The sequence below is a fragment of the Gracilinanus agilis genome, chromosome 2, assembly GCF_016433145.1.
Source record: "Gracilinanus agilis isolate LMUSP501 chromosome 2, AgileGrace, whole genome shotgun sequence".
Lineage (NCBI taxonomy): Eukaryota > Metazoa > Chordata > Mammalia > Didelphimorphia > Didelphidae > Gracilinanus > Gracilinanus agilis.
Genome location: NC_058131.1, coordinates 180,534,214 through 180,558,545, shown reverse-complemented (window position 1 = coordinate 180,558,545; position 24,332 = coordinate 180,534,214). Strand labels below are relative to the sequence as shown.

The 24,332-nt window shown below is 34.3% G+C and overlaps 1 protein-coding gene across 1 annotated transcript in view; it reads left to right on the top strand.

Moving 5' to 3' along the window:
- Positions 1-1,482: 1,482 nt before the first annotated feature.
- SLC23A2 (solute carrier family 23 member 2) overlaps positions 1,483-24,332 on the top strand; it is a 43,285-nt gene continuing 20,435 nt past the window's right edge. The window contains exons 1-7 of the mRNA XM_044660896.1: positions 1,483-1,587; positions 15,376-15,474; positions 15,920-16,036; positions 18,540-18,697; positions 20,784-20,872; positions 22,262-22,332; positions 23,825-24,006. Coding sequence (XP_044516831.1) covers positions 1,483-1,587; positions 15,376-15,474; positions 15,920-16,036; positions 18,540-18,697; positions 20,784-20,872; positions 22,262-22,332; positions 23,825-24,006 — 821 coding nt within the window. The remainder of the gene's footprint in view (positions 1,588-15,375; positions 15,475-15,919; positions 16,037-18,539; positions 18,698-20,783; positions 20,873-22,261; positions 22,333-23,824; positions 24,007-24,332) is intronic.

Genomic DNA, 24,332 nt, shown 5'->3' with positions numbered 1-24,332 from the left:
TTATTTTCAGTAATTGTGAACTTGGGGTTGACCCCTCAGCCATGGTATTTTAAGTATTAAAGCTATAAGAAGCTATTTTGTTTGAATGTTAAATTACCGAGCACCTTAATTCTGGAGAAATGGAGCTCCTGTTTTGTGAAGCATTTCATATCCAAGTTGGAGTCTTTCTCCTAAGGCTTGCCTGCTAATGAACCATTTAGACGCACTCTTTCTTTTCTCTGTTTGATCTTTGAGCCTCAGCTGTTTTTTATCTTGTTTATCTTACCTAGTTATCATTCTTCTCTCCCATATGGACTATTACTTAATATCTTTGCAAAGGAGATAATTTTTTTTTAAAAAAAGTTTCCTAGAAGTCTGTTTGGGAAGTTACTTTCTATATTACCAGTCTAACCTCTCCTTCAGTCCTGTTACGCTAACTTATAGCATCCCCAGTATATGGCTAACCATATTTGTACTTCCAAAAATGAAGAGCTTATTTTTTCCCATTACTTTTAATATTTCATTGTTGTTCTAGTATAGTTTGGAAATTCTTCCTGTTTTATAGATCCTATTAAAGTTTTTAAAAAAATTTTTATTGATGGAAGAAATGATGATGATACCAAAAACAAACTTATGTAACTTTTCCACTCTTTTTAAAAGTCCCTTAAAACAGTCTTGACATAGCATCTTTATCTGATAAGGTATTGACATTCTACTTTCTTAGTCTGTCATGCCAAGAATAAGGAAACTTGTTCTAATATTAGTCTTCTAGAAATATTGGTAATTTAATTTGATCAGAATTTTGTATTTGTATCATTAGACTTAGAATATCGTTAAGCAAACATTTTTTAAAGCATCCACTGTGTGCTGAGCATGGGATATAAAATATTGTTGTGAAGATGAAACTTCTGTTGTCTTGGTATTATGTTATATTTTCTCATCCTTTTTTAAGCCTTTCTTAATTGGTGGGTATCTATTTTGGAATTGTTATTGTTTTGTATTGTATTGTATAGCTATAAGAGCTATGTATTTATGGAGCTTTTGCCTCTTTTTTTTTTTTAACCCTCTTTGGAGATATGGCCAGGAGGGGAATCCCTATATATCAAAGGAGTCTAACAGTTCAGAAACATTTATGATTCTGAATTGTTTTGACAGTGTGGCATAGTGGAAAGAATATTAGCTTTGGAGTCTTGATGCCTGAGAGAACTGAGAAAGATGGGGAGACAGTACTTGGAGGCATTACTTTTAAGCATATAAAATATAATTTTTATTTTCTGAAGTACTTTATGTTTCTGTTTATTTGTTAGAAATAACGACTTTTTTTCTTTCCCCTTCTAGGTCCTAAGAAGTAATGCTAATGGAACAAGATGCTTCTCTGAGGATTTAGCGGTTCAGACTTTGGAAGAGCTGCTCTCTGTATCTATCACATTCCACACATAGTTATCCTATAAGCCCTATCCACTGGAACCAAGCTGCTCTGCAAACATTTGTTTTCTCTTAATAATGGGTATTGGCAAAAACACCACATCAAAGTCAGTAGAAACTGGAAGCTCTACTGAGGGCAAATATGAAGATGAATCTAAGCATCCTGCTTTCTTCACTCTTCCGGTAACTATTTTTAGTCTTCGTAGTCAAAATTATTAAGTCGTTTCAGCATTTAACAAATATATTATCCCTAATAACTGCATTTTCATTCAAGAGCAAGGCATCCTTCGAAGGAAGAAAAGGAAGGGAGACTCAAATGGGAAATACTAGACTTATTGTAGTTTTCAAGATTATAAGAACTTTGGTGGTATTAGGGGATAATTTTGCCTGCAAAAAGTTCTCACTGGTAATTAACTCCAGGAAGGAGGCACGTATTATCATTAAAAACTTAGGTCAGACTGTGGAAAAGTGGAGGCTTAAATTTATCAGCAGAACTGTGGTAGGATGTTACTCAACTTTGGGATCGAACTGCAAGTAAGGAATTAAATGATTTCATTGTTCGGAATCCAAATGTCCATAATTGAAGGTGAAATAATTTTATCTGAATAAGTGATATCAGCCAGATATAGTAGATTACCTTGATGTATTACATAAAATCCCAACATTATTTTCAAGAAGCAAGATAATAGTGTAGGTTTAAAATTACCGTTAAGTGGTTATGTTTTTAAAATCTCTTGAGTGGTTTGCCTTAAGTTTTCTTTGGAATTGCCTTTTATACTAGAGAAGATTTTCTTGTACAAGATCATCAGTCATTTTACTTGATGTGGTTAAAAACAAACACAATAACACCTTTGAGTTCCTTGTAAAATAATGCTGAATCAGTTTTAGTATGGTGTTTTGCATTTAAAAATACCTGGACTTGAACTTAAAATTGTTTTTGTATATTTGATGTTTCCTTTACTTTATCTAGCAAACCTTTAATAAGATCTCACTGATTTAAAACATGGTCTTATTATCTCTTATCTCCAGAAATAGGCTAGGAAGTAAAAATACTCACAAAGATTTGAATATTACTATGTTAAGAGGTGATGTGATGAAATCATGGTTCCTATTAATATTTTAAGTATGTAGTATCACACTGACTTAAACTGGAGGACTGGTAGGGAGACTCAAATGGGAAATATCAGACTTATTGTAGTTTTCAAGTTCTGCATTGAGTTTTGTTTCATATTAAAATAAAAAAATAGAAAGAAATATCTGTGAACTATTTCCTTAGAAGGTTTTTCAGTGAAAACCGAAAACATGATAAAATGAACAATGGGCTTAGAGTGAAGCAAATATTTTGGTTAATCAGAGGGAATGTCTTGTAGTGATTTAACAATGAAGATAGCCAGAATAGTAGAAGGAATGGAAATCATCAGTCAATCAACAAGCATTTATTAAAGGCCTGCTTTGTGATGAGCAACATTTTTTTTTTAATTTTTAAAATTTTATTTTGATTAGCATGCAAAGCACACTTCTATATTGGTCAGTGTTGTAAGAGCAAACTCATACATAACCAAACCTATAGAATAAAACCATAAATACACTGATGTGAAAGATGACTCCAACAGTTCTTTCTCTGGCAGTGGATAGCATTCCCTGTCATAAGTCTTTCAGGATTGTCCCAGATCATTGCATTACTGAGAGTAGCCAAGTTTTCACAATTGATCATCTTACATTTCTGTTATTGTGTACATTGTTCTCCCATTTCTTCTTATTTTATTCTCCATCAGTTCCTGCAGATCTTTCTAGTGTTTTCTGAAATCTTGCTTAACATTTCTTATAGCACATAGTATTCCATCACCAACATGTACCACAATTTGTTCAGCCATTCCCCAATTGATGGATATCCCCTCAATTTCCAATTCTCTACCTCTACAAAAAGAACTGCTCTAAATATTTTTGTACAAGTAGGTCCTTTCTCTTTTTTTTTTTTATTTTGTAATGAGCAGTATTTAGAGAACTGGGAATACAAAGACCAAACTGAAGTATTAGTTTCTGCCCTAAAGGAGTCTTATATTCTAGTGGGGGAAACAACATGTAAATATGTAGCAATATGTGAAATAAATTCTACCTTTTTTTTACACTTTCCATCAATGCTTTGCTTTTATTTAGCTATAGTTATTAGTAACAAACTTATTATTTAAAGGATAATCAACATACACTTTGAAAAAGATGAAAAAATTTAAAATTTCAGTTAGAATTAGAACAGAATATTAGAGATTAATCTCTATGGGATTCTAAAAAGTGCTTTCTGGTTTTACTCAAAATGAAAACATCACTAGATCTTTCTTAATGTATTTTGCTTTTCTTATTGGTCATAACCAGGGCCTTTTAAACTAAGAATTTTTGTAAATATTAAATGAGTTAAATGCCAAAAGAAATCACCCGTGACATGCAATTCAAAAGGCACCTTCATCTGGTTGGCAGGCTGCAAGGAAATCAGCAGGTTGGGTGAGTGGGGAACCCCTCCAATCTATTTTTGGAAGGTTGAAGGAAAGCATTAGCAAGTGGGTTGGGAAGAGTCAGGAAAATCCTTATGTAGGAGTTGATGGATAGTTGAGATGTTAGGTAAATAAGACATTCCAAGATAGGTATAAGTGAAAATGACATGTGTTACAGGTTCAAAGTATAGATAGCCTATGTTCTGATGTCTTCATGACTTGAGACTTCAAGGATTTAAAGGATTGTCATGTAGAAAAGGAAAAACTTGGTTCTGCTTAGCCCCAGAAAACTGAAAGAGGAGCAATAGGAATTCCAGAGAGGGAAATTTTAGCTCAGTACTAGAGTATAACAGTTACAACTCTCCAAAAGTAAAGTAGTTGGACCATAGTCAATTCTTTATCATTTGAAGCTTTCAGGTGGAGGCTTGATATATTCCTTTCACTTACTCCTTTCCTCTTAGCTTTTACTTCCTATAGGAAGCCTCTTTTGATTCCTCTAGTTGTAAGTATCTTCTTTCTCCTTACATTATTTATGCATAGGATATGCATACCTGTGTATGTGCTATATTTCTCTGATAGAATTTAGTCAGTTTGAAGACAAGAATTGCTTCATCTTTTTGTCCTTTACCCTTAGCTCCTAAGTGCTTTGTATATAATAAGGGCTTAATAGGCTCAAAATAAAAAGAACTTTTTTTCTGGGGACACTGAGAAGTTAAAAAGACTTACAATATATAGTAAATATCAGACCCACACATTAGATTCAAGACCTCAGTTGGGAGAGGAACAAAGGAATGAATGTACAGCTGATGTTCTTATTTCTTCAAATGAGATTCCGAGGTTGAGCAGTACTTTTGGATTAAAAAAAAAAACAAACCCTTACCTACTGTTCTTAGAATCAATACTTTGTATTGGCTCCAAGGCAGAATAACAGTAAGGGTTAAACAATGGGGATTAACTGACTTGCCCAGGGTCACATAGCTAGGAAATGTCTGAGGTCAGATTTGAACCCAGGACCCTCCCATCTCTGGATCTGGCTCTTAATCCACTGAGCCACCCTGCTGCCCCTATCTTGATAGATTTTGAAATAAACAGATGTTATTTTCAGTAATTTCTTGGAAGTTAAGAGTCTAGACCTGTAGGAGTACATAGAGGATTGAATCTAGGCGTATTATCTGGTAACTGCAGTTAGGAAATGGAGAGCCGGGAAAGACCCTGAAAAAATGTTATCAGGTGTACTTTATAGAAGTTAGCCTTTTTGACAATAACAGAACATGGAAAATAGAATCTTTAGCCTTTAAGTAAATCGTGTTAAAATTGGTCATCTCTTTTTAAAGGCAATATGAGGTAAGTTTGGGGGTATATGTGAATGAAGTATAGCAATAAATCAGAACAAAACATAGCAGAAATTGTTGAAGCATTACCATTTATTAGTAATAACTTCAGGAAAGTACAGCTAGGGAAAGATAGCATGTTAACTCTATAGTCCCAGTGTGTGGATTAGTATCTTATTGACTGTTGAACCTGCTGGACCTCCAAAAGAAACCAAATTAAAAACTTGAACTAAATGAATGCTGGCATAGACACAGACATGTAATACGATCTACTGTGTGTATCAGCAAGGTCAGTATTTTACTTTGAGCTCAGGTTTGAGGAAATATTTTTAAAATGCTTAAGCTTTTACTTCCCCTACCTTCTTTAAAAACGCTTTGTCTAGGATTATTTACATCTTTTCTTTGGATAGAAACAGCAGGTTATTTAATGGAAAAAGAGGATTTATGGACTACATGCTTGAGGTAGTATAAAAAGTGATCTTTTGGGGTTTAGCCTAATCAAACAAAAAATGAAAACAGTGAGAGTCATGATAGTAGGGATGTGTTACATAAGAAAATATATTTGATAATACGAACTAAAATTCATATTTATATAGCTCTGTAGGTTTTATAAATCATATTCACTGTAATAACTCTTTGAGGTAAATATTGGAAAGAATGTTATCTCCACTTTATAGACAGGAAGCTGAGACACACATACTTGCCCATTCTCAGCTATTAAGTGGTAGAGCTAGGGCATGAAATTTGTTCTAGCTCTTGGTCTAGTACTCTTTCTGTTATATTGTGCCACTAACTTTCTTATCATTGAACTTAGTGCTTTGAGGTTTCCTTACTACATTTTGTATCCTCAAAATCCTGCTATACTAAAGATATTGAACTGAAGAATAGTTGCTCCATCCTTCTCTAAATCTCATGAGAATTTAAAAAATCTCACATTTTAGCGTAATTGAATGGGCTTTCAATTGGTTGAAATGTTAGAAATGATTCTCAAAATTCATCTTTTGGGAAAGAGATTCCATGCTCAGGCATCATAAACCAACTTAGTTGAAAGCAGTAAAATTAGCTGACATTTCTAATGTCTAATATGTTATAACTTCATATGAAAGATTTTGACTTGCTACATTTTTTCCCCCTGTTTATGGGGATGGGGAGTGCTACAAAATTTTGACTTTTTGTCCTGTGTTCTCATTTTGAAATCTTGTTTTTCATAAATCATACATGGACCATAACTCAGAGAATAACTGGTTTAATTTCCTCCCCTTTCTTCATATGTAGCTGGACTTTCCTTTTGCTGTAAATTGATACAATTAATTAAAGTTATTCTATAATCTAGGGAACATATGAAGTAGAGAATTTACTATGAAATCCAGGAAAGTGATTGCTGTTTTTAGTAGTAAGAATAGACAGTGTTCTCATTCTTATGTCCCAAGACAAGAATACCAAGTTATCAGCAGCTACATTTGAAATAGGTGTTTGATTAGGTCGTAGCATGGGGGAATTCTTCAGGAACGAGACTAAGAAGAAATGAAGGACTGCTATTCGATTGCAAGCATAATAAGGTGCCTGAAAGAAAACACTAAAGAGGCTCAGATTTGGGAGGAGCCATGAAATTAACTGTGGGAAGGAAAGTCAGATTGTAGGTGGGACTTAGGGTTGTTGAGGAACTTTAAAAGAGGAGATAAGGAGCTTCAAGTATCCACTAAGAAGTGACAGAGAATCAAACCTCAGGAATCTGGGCTAAGTATTACAAGAGTGGAACCTGTGTGGACTGATGGATAAATGGAAAGGGAGTGAGGTGAGTAAGGGGGAAGGTCATTGTGGATGATAAGGACAAATACAGAAATGTAAGAGGATGCAGTATATAGGAAAAGACAACGTAGGGTTTTTTTTTTCCTTTCAGAGAAATGACAGTTCATAGTGAGTAAGTCTTTAAACAATAATTTTCTAAGTGATATTTCAAAAAAGAGGTACTTTTCTTGGTAAGCTACAGAGGAAAGAAGTTAAAACAGGGATTGACAGAAATCTCTTTTTCAGAGGAAACTTATGAGACCAGAATGCTAAATCCTTTATGTGAATATTTTATAATAGCACTCTATTAGATTGTAAATCAGGGCCCTTACCTCATTAGAAATTCTAGGATATTGTATTTTTTTCCCTTTAAATTCAATCCTGATTTGATAGTTATCATAACCTCCTTGTAACAAATAGGTTGCTCTTTTTTGGCTATCCATTGTGAAAGAATAGTGTATTTATCAGTATTATACTTTGCATTCATCCAAGGATCAGTCACTCGGAAAGGACCTGTTAAGTTGCAGGCTCTGTAGTGGGTACTGGGGCTAAAAGCTGAAAGGGAAATTGCTCTCCTTAGGGAGCTTTTGTTTGCTTAGAGGAAAACTTTGTGTGCATAAAAATAAAATACATGCAAAGCAGACATAAAATAATATCTAGGGTAGAGGAAGGCAGTATTAGCTAGAGAGATTAGGGATGGGTCATGGAGGGAGGTGGTGCTGGAGCTGAATTTTGGAGGAAGTTAGGAATTCCCGAGATGACCAGGGTAGGCATAGGGGCATGAGATGAAATGTTATGTATGAGAAATGGCAGAGTGCCCAGCCTGGCAGTTCACTAGAGTAGTATAAAAGTTGTGATGTGGAATAAGATCAGAAAGCAAGACATGAGGCAAATTTTGAAGGGCTTTAAATGTCAGATCAGTTGGTATTTATAGGGAGCAACTTTGGAATAGGGGAGTGTTACCATCAGACCTGTAGGCTTTTGAAATATCACTTTGACACCTGTGTCAATGAATTGCAGAGAAATAGGAGCTCCCAATTCTGAGAGTAAGCCTGAAATTTTCCAGAATCTAAGATATACCTGAAGGATAGTTGATGTAAAAACATTTAATATAATTTCTGTCACAAATAGGTACTATTATTATTAACAAGAATTAGTTTGCCATTATTTTACAAAACAGTTGAGTGCTTCTCATGTATTACCTAAAAATATCTTCAGTCTATTAATGTTTGGAAAACAAAGAATTTTAATTAATCAGTTACATTTTAAGGAAAGTTGGTATCCTGAATTAGTTTCATAAAAATAAAGCAGATTCGAATAACTAAGTGGAATTGTTCAGCATGTACTGTTAGATACACATAGTAGGTACTTAATAAATGTTTATTGAATTGAATGAATATATCTCTATTACACATTAGGTCATCTTAAAGAATATTTGAAGAATTAGAAATTTTGGAAGACATTTACAATATATCTATACTTATTAGAATATTTTAAATGGAAAATAATCAAAATTGCACACTGTGTAATGATTAAATTAAGGAAGAGTTGAGAAAATGCAGGATGGAGGAATAGAACACATATATACTGTCTCAGATAGAGTAAAAATTTTTAAAATCTTTAATACAGTGGAAAAATGCTGGGGGGTGGCAGACACAATTTCCAAAATTGACATGATATAATAATCAAAACAGTAATTTAAAAAATCCCTTTCTATCTCTCTCTGTATTCTTATCTCTACTATCTCATCCCACTCCTCCAGTTATTCATTTGTGGAGAAAGTATTAAGCACACATTATTTTAAATAGTGCTAGTTGCTGGTGAAACAGAGACAGTAATGAAACAATTCCCTTCAGTAACCATGGGTACTCCTGGGAGGAATAATATGTGCCTTACTTAAGTCAATAAAAATATACGCCAAGTACCTGGGGTAGGGAGACTCAAATATGGGTTATCTGGTAGGGCATTTTCAATAATGTGGTCCTTAAGCTGAGCAAAGAAAGCTCAGGATTTCCAGAAGTGGAAGAGAGAGAATGAGTGCTTTATGTTCCAGGCATAGAAAACAACCTGTTAAAAGCATATAGAAAAGAGAGATGTAATGTGCATATGGAGGAGTAACTAAACCTGTTAGATTGGATCAGAGAATGTGTAATGATCACTTTAAAGATAAATAAGTTGGATCGACAGATTATCTAGCCAGCTTTACATGTCATTCTTGTAGTAATAGGGAGCCATGAAAGTTTGAAGGAGAAGAGAAAAGATCAGATGCAGGCTTTGGGAATATCACCCTGCCACTTTTGTTGAAAATAGATTGGATAGAAGACAATTTAGAAGGCTGTTATAATAATCCAGACAAGTAATCTAAATAAGAACCTTAAGTAGGGTGGTGCTTGTCAGAGTACAGAGAAGAGGATGGTCAGAGATGTTATAGAGGTAGAATCCATATGACTTGCAGCCAATTGGAGTAGAGGGGAAAGCATCCCAGGTGATTCTGAGGTTATGAATGTAGATAACTAGGAGGATGGTGAGATTCATAAAAGGAAGATGGGTATGGTGGGGAGAATGAGTTCCTTTTTGGACACGTTGGAGTCTATTATATATTATAGACATCCAGCTGAAAATGTGGGCCTGGAACTCGGGATGGGCGATATTTGCAAAGAAATGATCATTGAATTCTTTTTTTTTTTTTTTTAAACCCTTACCTTCCATCTTGGAGTCAATACTGTGTATTGGCTCCAAGGCAGAAGAGTGGTAAGGGTAGGCAATGGGGGTCAAGTGACTTGCCCTGGGTCACCCAGCTGGGAAGTGTCTGAGGCCAGATTTGAACCCAGGACCTCCCATCTCTAGGCCTGGCTCCCAATCCACTGAGCTACCCAGCTGCCCCCCATTGAATTCTTGATAGCTTTTCTCAAGAAAAGTATAGAGGAAGAAAAAAGAATATGGTTCAGAATAGAGACTTGCTTCTCTAGCCTCAAGATTTCAGATCAGAATGAGGACAATATGTCCAAATCCTGTAGTAGTAGAACTAGAAGAGAGTAAAGATTCTTGAAGCACCTTCTTCTGTGGAGATTTCTTCTTCCACGGGCTTCTAAAATACTGGACCATAAGACAGGGCTGGGCACCTCATAATTCCTCACTTACACGTTCTGCTGCCATCTCTGCCCACTCTTTCTTATTTTGAGATTAATGCAATCTATTTCTCTGGGCTTCAAAAAGGTTTCTTTCTTCCCTTTATTACTAGTTCTTTTCTGAACTCATTACATTTCCACACACTTGTGCAGGCTGTCCTCTCTCAGCTTGAACACATTCCTTTCTCACCTCAGTTCTTAAGAATCCTAATCTTTTTAGTATTAGTTTGGGTATTTCCTTTGCCATCAGTCTTATTCTGGCCTTTCCCCCAAGTTGTTACTGTATGCTCCCCTCAAATTACTTTGCATATTGTATGTCATATTCCCCCTATCCCAAGCAAAATATAAATTCCTGGAGGACAAGTACATTTAATTTTTTTCTTTCTCTACATAATACCTTGAGGCTTGGTAAATGTTTGTTGAATTGTAGCTTTTTCCAAAAAAAGTTATGTCATTTGACTGAAACTGCTCTTTCTAAAGCTACTAATAATTTCTTAATTGTCAAATCAAGCATCTTTTTCTCAGTTATCTTCCTTAAGCTTTGTAGCACTGAAAGTTATTGACTATTCTTTCCTCTGGATTCCTCTTTTGGATGCCTCTTTCCTCTTGGAACCTCAAATCCAAGGTTTGACCATGTTTCCCTCCTATTCAGTAAATGTCTGCCACTACCTATTAATTTTAGGATTCAATATGAATTCTGCTTTAGATATTAGAAGTGCTTTATAAACTGTCCCCTTCCTATTTTTCTTCTTATATTTTACTTCCACTCCCAAACTCTACTGTCCAAAGTGGCCTACTTGCTCTTCTTTTCACACAATGCTCCATCTTCCATCCCCATGACTTCAGTACTTGTCCTCCTCCCCCCCTTAGCTTCTTTGAGTAACTGACTCCAAGCAAAGCCTTTCCTCGTCCTTCAATCTATCATTGCCTTCTCTTCTAGGTTACCATATATTTGCTTTATATATATCTCATGTACATGTAAATGTATGTATGTGCATCTTGGCTTTATATTAGAACATTACTACCACCAACACTAAGCACTTAAACAAGCCCCGATTAATTGCTTTGAAGGCCTTTCTAGCCCTATATCTGTTTATACCTTTGATAAAGACTTTGATAGACCTAGAAAAGATTCCTAGCAGATTAAAGAGATAGCTAGGGCGGTGTAGTATATAGAATACAGATTTGGATTCAAGAGACCTGAATTCTGTTCTTGCTTTGTTGGCTGTGTACCTTTGTTCAAATCTCTTCCATTTCTTCTATGAACCAGGCAAAAGAGTGTTATGAAGAAAGTGCTTTTCCAACTGTAAAGCACTATAAAAATGTGACTCATCTATTTATTATATCTCATCCATCTATCTATATCTATCTATCTATCTATCTATCTATCTATCTATCTATCTGTTATCTTAGGCTGACGTTTCCTCATCTTTCAAATATTTTCTCTTTTTATATTGAAATTTAGTCTGAAAACATAAAGGCTTGTATATCTTCCATATTTCACTATGATGTCAGTTGTTCAAAAGTGCTCGTTAGTTACCTAGGTACTTGTTAACTAGTTAGTGCATTATTTAAATAGCTGGTAAACTTGAGATTTGCCTTAATACCAAGCTATGTAAAACTTAACTATTTCCTTCTAAGATTTAATACTTGCTTCCTCTTTCCAGAGGATTTTATTTTAAGTTCAAAATTGATAGGAGCCACAAAAAAGGATTACACTATGGTTTTCAAGCATGACACTTGGTAGATGTTTATTGAATACTCTGCTTTGTATCTTCAACTGTCAAACATATATTGTCTTTCAGTAGACTTCTTCTTTTTCTTTTTTTTTAAATAATCCTTACCTTCCTCCTTGGAGTCAATACTGTGTATTGGCTCCAAGGCAGAAGGGTGGTAAGGGCTAGGCAATGGGGGTCAAGTGACTTGCCCTGGGTTACAAAGATGGGAAGTGCCTGAGGCAAGATTTGAACCATGTTTAGGCCTGGTTCTCAATCTACTGAGCTACCCAGCTGCCCTCAAGTAGACCTCTTTTTAATAGGAGGTTGTTTTTGTTTATTAGAATTAAAGTCAGTTTTTTTGCAGCACTTTAGAGTTTTCAAGATACTTTACTGATAATGCCCCCTGTCAAGTACATAAAGTATTATTCCCATTTTATAGCTGAGGAAAATGAAATTAGTAGAAGTGTCACTAAAAACATGTCACTTCATTAGTCTGTAGTCATTGAGATATTTGTAGTGCATCTAGAAATCCTCTTTTTCAAGTTGTGTTCTATTCTGCTATGCTGTAGTACTTGTGAAAAAAAAAGTATAATAAAAGCTTTCTTTTATTTATTTGGTTCGGGAGTCAGTGTAGAATAATTTTCCTTTTTATTTTCAGATTTTTCCATCCTTCCCTTTTCTAAAAATAAGGTTAGTGCAGAGTAGAATAGCTGATATAAGGTGAATACTAATGGTAATCACATTAGACCAGATCCCCAGATAGCTGATAACAATTTCAAAACTGAAGAGGTTAAGAGCTTCTGACCTTGCTTAGATTTTAAAGCTCTAGGAGAATCCCATTTATTTATACATTTCATTATTTATTCTGGTCAGCCTGGTGTAGCACTTTAGATAAAATGATGGACTTGGGAGTTCATCTTCCTCTTAAGTTCAAATTTGCCCCCAACATTTATTAGTATGGTGACCCTGAGCAAGTCACTTAATCTCTTTTGCCTCATTTTCCTTATCTGTAAAGTTGGGATAACAGTAGTATCAACTTCCTAGGGTGATTGTGAAGGTTAAATGAGATATTTGTAAAGCAGTTTGCAAACCTTAAAACACTATATAAATCCTAGTTTTTGTTGTTAGTTGTTATGAAAGGGTGAATTTAGAGGCAGGGTGGTAAGGGGATCTAAAGCTGTGATTTAATTGGTATAGGAACCCCTAGGATAAAAAAAAACACTTTTAACCTATGCATATTGGCAGCCTTGAAACACTGAGAACTTAAGTAAGTGATTTGTCTGCTATTTTATAAACTAGGTTCTAGAATTAGTTATCACCAGTGTTTCTTTTCTTATTATTACTTATTCTCTTTGACACGCCAGAGACTTTTAAAAAGCTTTAAATCATAAATCTTACTATAACTTATGACAGTTTGAACACTGTCTCAGTGCTCAATGATATTGCTGTATTATCCTTGTGGAAATAAATACTTTAATAAAACCAATTTAATATATGAGCTCTATAGTAAATGGCAAATCACTCCTATACCTTTGTCAAGAAAATTTCAAATCAGGTCCCATAAGAATCAGACACAACTGAACAATAACAAATTAGTCCAAAAATCCACTTACCTTAAATACCTAATACATATTGATGGATGAAGAGAAGTTAGGTAGAGCTGCCAGCTGTCCTAGTTGGTTACATGTTTACCTTTAGTGAAGGAAATGAAAACAGTGACTGGTCTCAGATATGATGAAAATACATCTTATCCCCTCCAGATTGTAATACTTTGCTAATGTTATATAGAAAACAATTTCATGTTGAAGTCAAAGTAAAGTGCCAGTGGAAGTTTTCTATTATTTGAGTGCTGCTGTAAGTAATACAAAGGAAAATCATAGATATTATTTATATTAAATAAATTTTCCAAGATTGTTAACATAGAAATAATATTTAGACATTAATCTTTTAAAATTAGTACTATCCAGCAGTTTTAAAGGCACTTCCTCTAAAATGCAACAAATTTAGCATTAAATTGTGTGTTTTAAGAGATGGGATTTTTTTTAAACTTTGAAAAATTTTAATAAGGCAGATGAATTTAAGGAAATTACCATCTTCCTTCCCCCAATACACATCCATACATACACATACCCTCCCTTCTATAATAAGATCAAAGATGAAGAAATAGAAGTGAAATGATATGGCCAAAGGGGCCCTAAAGAGCCAGCTGGGCTCCACCCCACTCTTAGAGCCACTTAACCAAAAGGGTTCCCTTGTTTAAGAAGCTTCTTTGCCTTCACCATTCTTATTACCCCTCCTAACACCACCACCCCCGATCCCCTTCACTATTGCAGGTCTCTATAAAAGCAGAATCTGTGGGAAATGATATAAGATATCCTAGCTGCTGGCATGTCTGAGTTTCTAGGTTCTTTTGTTTTAGGGAATAGGATATTTATGTTTGGAAGCAAGTATATGGATGGATTCTTGGTATCTCCAATTTGAATTAAAATATCTCACAAAAACCATGTTAGATTCTCTGGTATTGCAGTTTAATCCTGCAAAGGGTTAAATAGTCTTATGAAATATTAAATAGACTAAAGATGAAATAAATTTGGGAAACTTATTTCCCATTATAACATTGTTTCTGTGGGAAGGCTCCTGATTTTCAAACAATTTGACATAGAATTAAACTTTTATAATTCAATCTCTTCATAAGTTAGGGATTGCTTATTTTAATATTTATTTGTTAATTTCTTTTGGCATATAACAAGTGAGGGAGCAGCCTGAGAGTTGGTCAGTTCCAACAATTTCTTCTTGGCACTAGATGTATAAAATTCATACTTCAGGTTTTGTGTAGTAACATAACATTATTTGCAAAAACGAAAAACAAAACAAAACAAAAACAAAAACAACTAGCCTAAGCCAATATGGGATTTTAAATTGGATCTGGGTTTTCTTGAGGATTTGGTAGCTAGGTTTTGTTATTATTTTATTTTTTTTGAAGAGTTCACTGTGTTCATACCTCTTACCTATTTAATAGGTCACATACTGTTCATAATATGACTTGGAACAGAATTTCAATAATAAAACTGGAGTCCAGTTAATTAGAGAATTTGTTGTAGTAAGCAACATTGTTCTTTGAGTTAATGCTGATAAAGAACAGAGATGCTTAGCAGGGAACACATATCCTGTGAATGTTTTGTTTCGTGGATGAACAGTTGTTAAGAGCCAAATATGTTTTTGTAAGAACCCATGAGTGGATTTGAAATTTTACTTTTGACTAAAGCAATACGAGTATTTACTTTTCTGTTAAATATAAAAAATGTTTGAAATAAAAATTTCCCTGTAAGAAATTATAGTGGTGGTTTTGTTATACTTTCACAATGCATTTTTAGAATAAATTAGCTATTATTTTAAAGTTTTTGGCAAACTTTGAAATCTATCTCAGCTTTTTGGATTTAATAGGATTTGCAAAAAGCTTCAGATTTCTTTACAGAAAGTATTGTATGTTGAAATAATTTAATGGAATATTTCTTTCTAGGTGGTGATAAATGGAGGAGCCACATCAAGTGGCGAACAGGACAATGAGGACACTGAGTTAATGGCAATCTATACCACAGAAAATGGCATAGCAGAAAAGGTATTGTTTTTCACTCCTATAAGAAACCTTTGATTTCCTGTAGCTAAGCAGATTTCTTGAATTTGGATGGAAATTACTTCATTTCTTTTTTCTTTGTCTCTTAACTTCTCTCATTAAATATACTCATGTATATTACCCTTTTAATATATTTCAAATCTGTGACCAGAAATAGAATAAAGAACAACAGTGCTTGGACTCAACTTACTGGTGTTTAGACCATTTGCTAGTTAATCTTTTAGGAAGATGTCACATATATTAAAATCTTTTTTGAAAAGAAATAGAAGACTTTTGAGTCAGGAAAATCTGAATTTGAATCCTGATTCTACCATTGAGTGATTATTCTCAAGAGTAACATTTAAAGTGATAGATTGTTTTATTTTTGTCACTATCACCCAAAATGCTAAATTTCAAAAAAGTTAAGTGGCTGTTTCTTTTCATTCTACAGAGTTCTCTTGCAGAGACATTGGACAGTACTGGAAGTTTAGATCCCCAGAGAACAGATATGATTTATACAATAGAAGATGTGCCTCCTTGGTATCTTTGTATATTCTTAGGACTACAGGTAAGTTTCTTAAAAATGGTTAGAAATTAGTACCATTATTCAGTTCTTAAATGTTTTACTTTTCTATCATCATAAAATTCTGCTTTGATTTAATTATTAGTATATACTAAATTTTTATTTAAGTAATTACGCCAAAATCTTTTCTAAAATGGCAAATTTCCTGTGTTTCCTCCATTTATGGTGGAAGGGTAAAAGGGGAATGGATATATAAAGCTAGAGGAAGGAAGAGAGATAACGTAAAGAAGGTGCAGGGAAGCAAGGCATGGCAAATAATAAAAAGGATAGGGAAAGAAAGATAGCTGAGAAAAAAGAAGGAAGGGGCAGCTGGGTAGCTCAGTGGATTGAGAGCCAGGCCTAGAGACTGGAGGTCCTAGGTTCAAATCTGACCTCAGACATTTCCCAGCTGTGTGACCCCGGGCAAGTCACTTGACTCCCATTGCCTACCCTTACCACTCTTCTGCCTTGGAGCCAATACACAGTATTAATTCTAAGATGGAAGGTAAGGGCCTAAAAACAAACAAATAAATAAATAAACAAACAAATAAATAAAAAAAGATGCAAAGAAAGGGACTTTCCAGTATTCCTTAAAAGGCCTGTATCTATTTATTAAATGTGTTTTAGGTTAATGCTATTATCATATTATGGAGAAACAAATTATGGAGAAAACCTTAATTGGTTCAAATAGAAATAAAAATTTGAAAATATGATTCATCCTTTATTTATAGCTGTGAAGCACAGGAACGTCAATTTTATTGTCTTTTTCATAGGCCTTGTTATAATTTTGTTCACATTTACCTGACAAACCTACTGCCTCTTAGCAGGAAAAAGGATGGCTGAAGAGGATGCTTATAAGGTTAAGTGAGAGTTTTATAGTGGAAATAGGCAAAGTTTTATTTTTGTCACCTTCCCTTTCCACAAATATTTCACTCTAAAATTACAACTCTTCCCTCTCATCATTATAAAAAATTCCATCATTTCAGGAATTGTACAGGATTTTCTTAGAAATAGGCAGATTTTCTTTTTTTTGCAGTGATAGCAATAACATTCTCCTAGCTTTTTACTCATTCTAATCTTTCCTCTGAAAGAAAGTCCGTGTCCTTATTGTACACACATAACTGATTCAAGGATAGCCTTTACATTAGTCGTTTTCTGCCCACTACAATAGATACACACTTATTTATATATAAGGTTAGGGAATTTTTAATGAGGTTATTAGTGGGGAACAAGCAGACTTTTGCCAGCAGTATTCAACACTGGATCATAATTTGCTATTTTGCAATTAATAGAAAGACATAGAAAACATAATATTCTACTGCAGTGATAGGCAAACTACAGCTATCTGGCCTCCTGACATTATTCCTAATCTGACAAATTCATTGAGTAGGACACAATACAATGAAACTTCGAAAGAGTTGCCTTAGAAACAGACTGACAGATGAGCATTTCCTTTTCTTTGGCCCCCTCTTTAAAAAGTTTGCCCATTACTGTTCTACTGTATTGGTTATGAAAAAGCATTTGTTGGAGCTCCTTGGTGTCTCAGTGGATAGAGATCTGGACCTCAAGATTGGAGGTCCTGGGTTCAAATGTAGCCTCATACTTTCTAGCTGTGTGACTCTGGGCAAGTCACTTAACCCCTGTTGCCTAGCCCTTCCTTCTCTTCTTTCCTGGAACTAATAGTAATTCTAAGTATCAATTCCAAGACAGAAGGTAAAGGTTTTTTTTTTTTTTTTTTTAATAGCATTTGTTTTGATAGAGCAAAATACTATTTTAAAGACTGTCTTTCAATCAGGTATCTCTTATGAATGAATGAAGTAAAAGCAATTTAAGTGTTTATACTGTCACTGAACTGTGCTAAGTGCTTTGGATATCAATAGAAAAATTGAGACAGGCCCTTCTCAGGATTTTAAATTTAAATATAAAAGAAAATATAGCTACTGGGTAGGTGAAATGATCTGGAGGTCCTAAGGCTATTATAGTGGGATAGATGGCAAGGTCCTGAGGTCCTTAAGATTACATTTATAGGTCATATGTCAGTGTGTCCCTCTCCTTGACACCTCCTCAAATCATCTTCTTTCATTCCTCTAAACAAACAGTATCAGAAGGGGTTATTGAGGCATAAAGAATGTCTTGCCCATTGTCTCAGAACAATGATGTTAATTTTGTGACAGTCTTTTTTAGGAAAATATTTTTCAAATTTTCCATTCCCTTTCCCTCTACCTGCATTTTTTAGGAAAATCTTAGAGGCTAAAACCAATACTGGATATTATTTACATATCATTTATTAACAAAAATACAAGAAAATTTGTATTATTACCTGGTTTAAACATTAATAAAAGAATTTAAAAAAATTAATACTTAGAAAGAAATTAATTAGCCTTAGGTAATTTTAAAGATAGAAGTGGGATAAGGAGGTAAGCCAGAATTATAAAACCAAAGAGGTATGTGTATGTGATGTATGTATACATAATATTTTTTTAAATGATCTGTCTCTTGTTGTCTATAGCACTATCTGACCTGTTTCAGTGGTACCATAGCAGTGCCCTTCTTGCTGGCTGATGCTATGTGTGTTGGATATGACCAGGGGGCTACAAGTCAGCTTATTGGGACCATATTCTTTTGTGTGGGAATCACAACTTTGTTACAGACAACTTTTGGATGCAGGTAAGGTTTGAGATGGGAAGCCAATCTAAATCATTGGAATATAGAACTGCACTATGATAGTGTTTGTATATTTTAGGAAATATTTATTATGGCCTGCTTATGGTCAAATGCAATGGACCTCTCATAAAACATCAAGTTTCCAAATGTTAACTAAAAATTGGACTTATAAGTGTGTTTGGACAGCTTAAATTCTGGAAAGGAGTGTCCTGAGACATTATGAAGATATATTTATAGAACCCAGAGCACTATTAACCTGCTAAGATCTGTTAACTAAATAAGCCTCTGCTGGCTAAGGCAGACCACTACTACTACCTTTGTAAAAGCAGCTCAGCTTAGGAACTTTTGGAGATGAATCTTGCTTCATGTCTATACAGAGACTGAGGGACATGTGGACAATATCAGGGATATATGTGGGTGCATGCACATTGTGTATTCTAATTCTATGTGTTTTAGATGACCAAATGCAGTATTATTTCAGCTAACCCTTGATTCAGGCCTCGCTCTGTTTATAGCATTTAGCAGGATTCTATCTATGATGAAGGTCTAAAAAGTGAGGAAAGAAAAGGTTGGCTTTTGGCAGATCTGTGTGTTCTCCTTTTGACACTCAGTAATTATGTGAAAGGGATGTATATCCAAGTGGGTCATGGTCACCCTGGACTGTCAGCTGAACCTTGATCTCACCCTGTTAATTCCCACCCCACCCCACCCCAATCCAACCAGAATCAAGGATTCTTTCTACTTAGAGAAAACATTTGGGATCTATTTCCTCCAGGACTCAGGTCAGGTATTACTTTGTCCATGAAACTTTCTTCTAACTGAGTAATCTCCTTCCCCTCAGATTTTCCTAAAGCATTGTGGTATCTCCAACTGTTCTTTTACTCTTCCCTTTTATCATTTATAGGTCTTTTCTAGTGTGAGTGAATCCCATTTCACAGAATTAGTATTATTCAAAATTATAATTTTGTTTGACCTGATCATTGCTTACATTTCACTGGAAATATAAAATGAGGTGGTTTGATTAGATCAGACACCTCAGTTTCTGGATTGCTTTTTATTGGGTATGAACTTGAATGGGGGAAAAATTACATCTTCATTTTCACTCATCTCTTGACAGATTAAACTCTCTGATTTGCTTCTTGTAAATTTTTAAATTTTTTTCTTTTTTTTTAAACCCTTACCTTCTTTCTTGGAGTCAATACTGTGTATTGTCTCCAAGGCAGAAGAGTGGTAAGGGTAGGCAATGGGGTCAAGTGACTTGCCCAGGGTCACCCAGCTGGGAAGTGTCTGAGGCTGGATCTGAACCTAGGACCTCCCGTCTCTAGGCCTGACTCTCAATCCACTGAGCTACCCAACTGCCCCCGTTTTTAATTTTTTTTAACAGAATAATTCAGAAAGTATATTGACATTTAGTTTAAGCTATTAGTCCAAATTTTCTTCTGCTGATTCTTATCTGTTCTGTTTCACCAAACTTCTTTTCAAATATTATGTAGTTTATACATCTTACTAATTATATCTAGAATAATAGATTTTTGAATTGCAAGGAACTCAAAAGAGATTGGATGTCTTTCTAACAATTAGTTTAACCAGCTATAGCTAGTGGCTTTATTCTTATGACTGCTGATTTGGTGTTACTATAGTGAGGATTCTTTTCCAGGTATGAATTAAAACTAGGCAGCGGCTAAGAGCCGGTCCACCTCTTAAATTCTGTGATTCTAAGTGTGTATTGGACTGTGAGATCTCTGTGATCCTTTCTGCCTCTAAGTCTTACAAGACATGAGGGAAGGAGTGTATAGACACAGTCTCCCCAAAGAAGGAAGAAAGAAGGTGATCAGGAAGAGATATTGGGTCAGGCATGTGACAATGTACTGTAGTTTGCTTGGGTTGGCCCCAGCAAATACATATTCATTCAGGTATGAGACATTTGCATGTTGGGTATTCCTAGCTCTTTGAGTGCCTCTAGTTTCATATGTTCTATCCCAAATAATATATGCTTAGTTTGGATTTTTAGGAAACTTAATTTTGTCATACCATTATTTGTAGAGGTTTTTAGTATCATGATTGTGGTTTCATCCTCTTTTATTTTCAGGCTACCTCTATTTCAGGCCAGTGCTTTTGCATTTTTGGCACCAGCTCGAGCTATCTTGTCTCTGGATAAATGGAAATGCAATACTACAGGTAACTACTATTATTTCAAAATATATAATTTCTACTCTGAACTAAGTAATAAAATAATAAAGTCTTTTTCTTAGCATATATTTTTCCTTTCTTTTCTTGCTTACCATTTCTCAGGTCTTAGAAATGTATTTTGCTAATAAAATGAATAAATACAGTATTGGAATGAACCCATAAAATGAGATCTCTGTTTTGGAAGGAGGAAAAATTAAACATTTAAGCTTAAAAAAATTTTTAATGCAAAAACCACAATGTGTGAAATATTTACTGTAAATACTTCTTGAAGTTAAACATGCTTTATTGATTTTTATCATAATTTTTTCTATTTTCTTAGTCCATTTCACTTTTATTTTCTTAATAAGAATACAATTTAAGGCAGCTGGCTGGTTCAGTGAATAGAAAACCAGACCTACAGATGTTTGGACTTGGGTTCAAATCTGGCTTCAGACACTCCTAAATGTGTGACCCTGGGCAAGTCACTTAACTCCAGTTATCTAACCTATGCTGCTCTTCTGCTTTGGAACTGATATTTAATCTCAATTCTAAGACAGAAGGTGGTTCGGGTTTTAAAAAAAAAGTACATATACGTTATTCAGGGTTTCCTATATAATCAGATTTAGGGGAAAAGTGGCAGATTATAGTTAAACCAGTGTTATTATGTTTGTCATTTGAGACACACATGCGTATGTCATTTGAGATACTTTTTTAGTGTTTTATTTCAAAGGAATGAATGAATGTCTCATGCTCTTGTAACTTAAATGCATCAAAATGATCTTTTAAAATATTTAGGTGTAAATTATTAGTATAACAATTTTAAATATTAGTATCAGATTAAGGAGGAAGGAAATTATTAAGATATTGAAGCTAGAGACATATGTTTTTCCTGATATACATTTGTTTAGTTCACCCATGTAGTCTTAGACTTATATTTTTAGATTCTTGGAGCTGAATTTTCTCTATTTTATTTCCTTGGTGGCTTCTGGCATTGGCATCACAAAATTACTATGTGATCATTGATTTGATTTAGTTTTTTTCCCCAAATTCCATTAGAATTCAGTAATGTAATGCTTACCAAAGTGTGATTTAATTAAATTTGTTACTTGTAAAGGTTGATTTGTATTTAAGATCAAAAAGTGAATTATACTGTAATTCAATTACTTTTATTGAGAATTAGGATTTTGCCTACAAGTTAACTGATCTGATATTAATGCTATAAATTAAGCTTTTATTATGGTAAGCCATACTATTTTGATGCCAGTAACAATATGGGTTTGAGTTTATGTGTAAAGCAGAGTTGACTTTTAAAATACTAAAATTAATTGAATCTCATTAAACAGCATCATTTCTCCAATTAAGAGACAAATTGCTTTTTCTTTTTTTTTTCTTTTCAAGATCTTTCAGTTACCAATGGAACAATAGATTTATTGCATACTGAACATATTTGGTATCCAAGAATACGAGAGGTAAAAAATAAGCATTTTTTTCTCTGATGTGTCTCTGTCATTCTTGTCACTCTTAACCTCATATTGCACCAAGTTTGCTAACAGTATCCTAAAAACATCAGATAGTTATTTTTGATAGATTCCTTAGTAATTTCATTTGCTAAAAAATTCATTTCAATGTTATATTGAATTTAAATAATGTCACATAAAAAATATTTAAAATTGTGTGTAACTAAGCATTGTGTATTGATCTTTACTCCCAGTTCTCATCAGTATCATTATTTTTTAATTTTTTAAACTTTATACATTCTGTCTTAGAAATAATATTAGATATTAGTTACAAAGGCAGAATAGTAAGGGCTAGGCAGTTGGGGTCAAGTGACTTGCCCAGGGCCACACAGCTAGGAAGTATCAGGCTGGATTCAAACCCAGGACCTCCTTTCTTTAGCCCTGGCTCTCCATCCACTGAGCCATCTAGGTGCCCCCCCCCCCCCCCCGCATTATAATTGAGTAATGAAATATAATCCAATTTTAAAATTTCAGCAATTAAAAAGGTATTACTATAGAATGAGGATCTGTGCTTTGCAAAGTGCAACCCAACCCCTCTGCACTATCAAAATTTTCCAAATAGATTTCACAATCAACTGGTTAGTTAGTTATAGACCAGTGATGCTAGTGATGCTTGTATATTGTCATATGAAAAGTAGACTACTTCATTGAGTAAAGTGGTTTGTATAATCTATATAGAAATTCTTTTATACCAGAACCTCCTTCCTTAATATTTCTGTATAATTTCTTTAGATGTGCCCTGAACACATATCCTACCCTGCTCCAATACACTCAGATGTCCCCCCAAAATCCTGGCTAGGGATGAGTGGCATACTTGTTACCTTCTAGAATTCTGTTTGAGAGTTGTTTCTAACCTCATATAATGGTTATAGAATGTTGATTTATGTTTGGAGTCAGAAGACCTGGATTAAAATCCTAGCCCTGTGATTCAAAAGCTATATGATCTTTGGCTCTCTGAGCCTCAAATTCTGCATCTGCAAAGTGGAGACTGAGATTTAGACTATTTCATAGGTTAGTAGTGAGGAAACACTTTATATACCTTATAGAACTCTGTAAATGTGTGTTATTTTTTATAATACTAGCCATTGTTTTGGGAGGGTGAAACAAATTATAGATCTGAATATGATCGAACATAAACAAAGCAAGGAAGTGAAGCCAAGAGAAGCGTAAATCAGAACAGCAGATTAATTCAGATTACTCACAAAGAAAAATCTTTTTTCTGTAGTCTAGAGCATGTGGCATGTACCCTTTTTCAGAGTAGAGAAGAGGGGAACTACAGGTGTGAAATGTGGCATATATCATCAGTGTTGGTTAGTTCTGCTTATTTACTTTTCTTTAATCAGGAACTGTCAGCTTTATTATCTTCTAAAGAATAAATGCAGCATTTAAAAAAGGAGAGGGAATAGGAAGAGTTGATAATGTCTTTTCTCTTCTCTTGTTTCAGATCCAGGGTGCCATTATCATGTCTTCATTGATAGAAGTTGTAATTGGCTTCCTTGGCCTGCCAGGTGCTCTGCTAAAATATATTGGACCTTTGACTATTACACCAACAGTGGCTCTGATTGGTCTCTCTGGTTTCCAGGCAGCAGGAGAAAGAGCAGGGAAACACTGGGGCATAGCTATGCTGTAAGTTTGCTTACATTAATGTTTTTTTTTTTTTTAAAGTGAATATTGTTATGATGATACAACTCCTTCATTTTCTAAATAAAGTAATAGTAGTGAATATGGAAAGCAAAAATTATTTCTGGTTAGAGAAAAAATTTTGAGTAGTTCCATGGAATAAATAGACAGTTGTTCATTTTCAACAAAACAAATATATTTAAGTAATATTGTATAGTGGATAGGATATTAGATGCAGAGAAACACCAGAGTCCCATGTTTCAAGTCCTGGTTCTCCTGCTTAACTACTCCCTGTGTGACCTTTAGATAAGGACTTTTATAGACCTATTTTC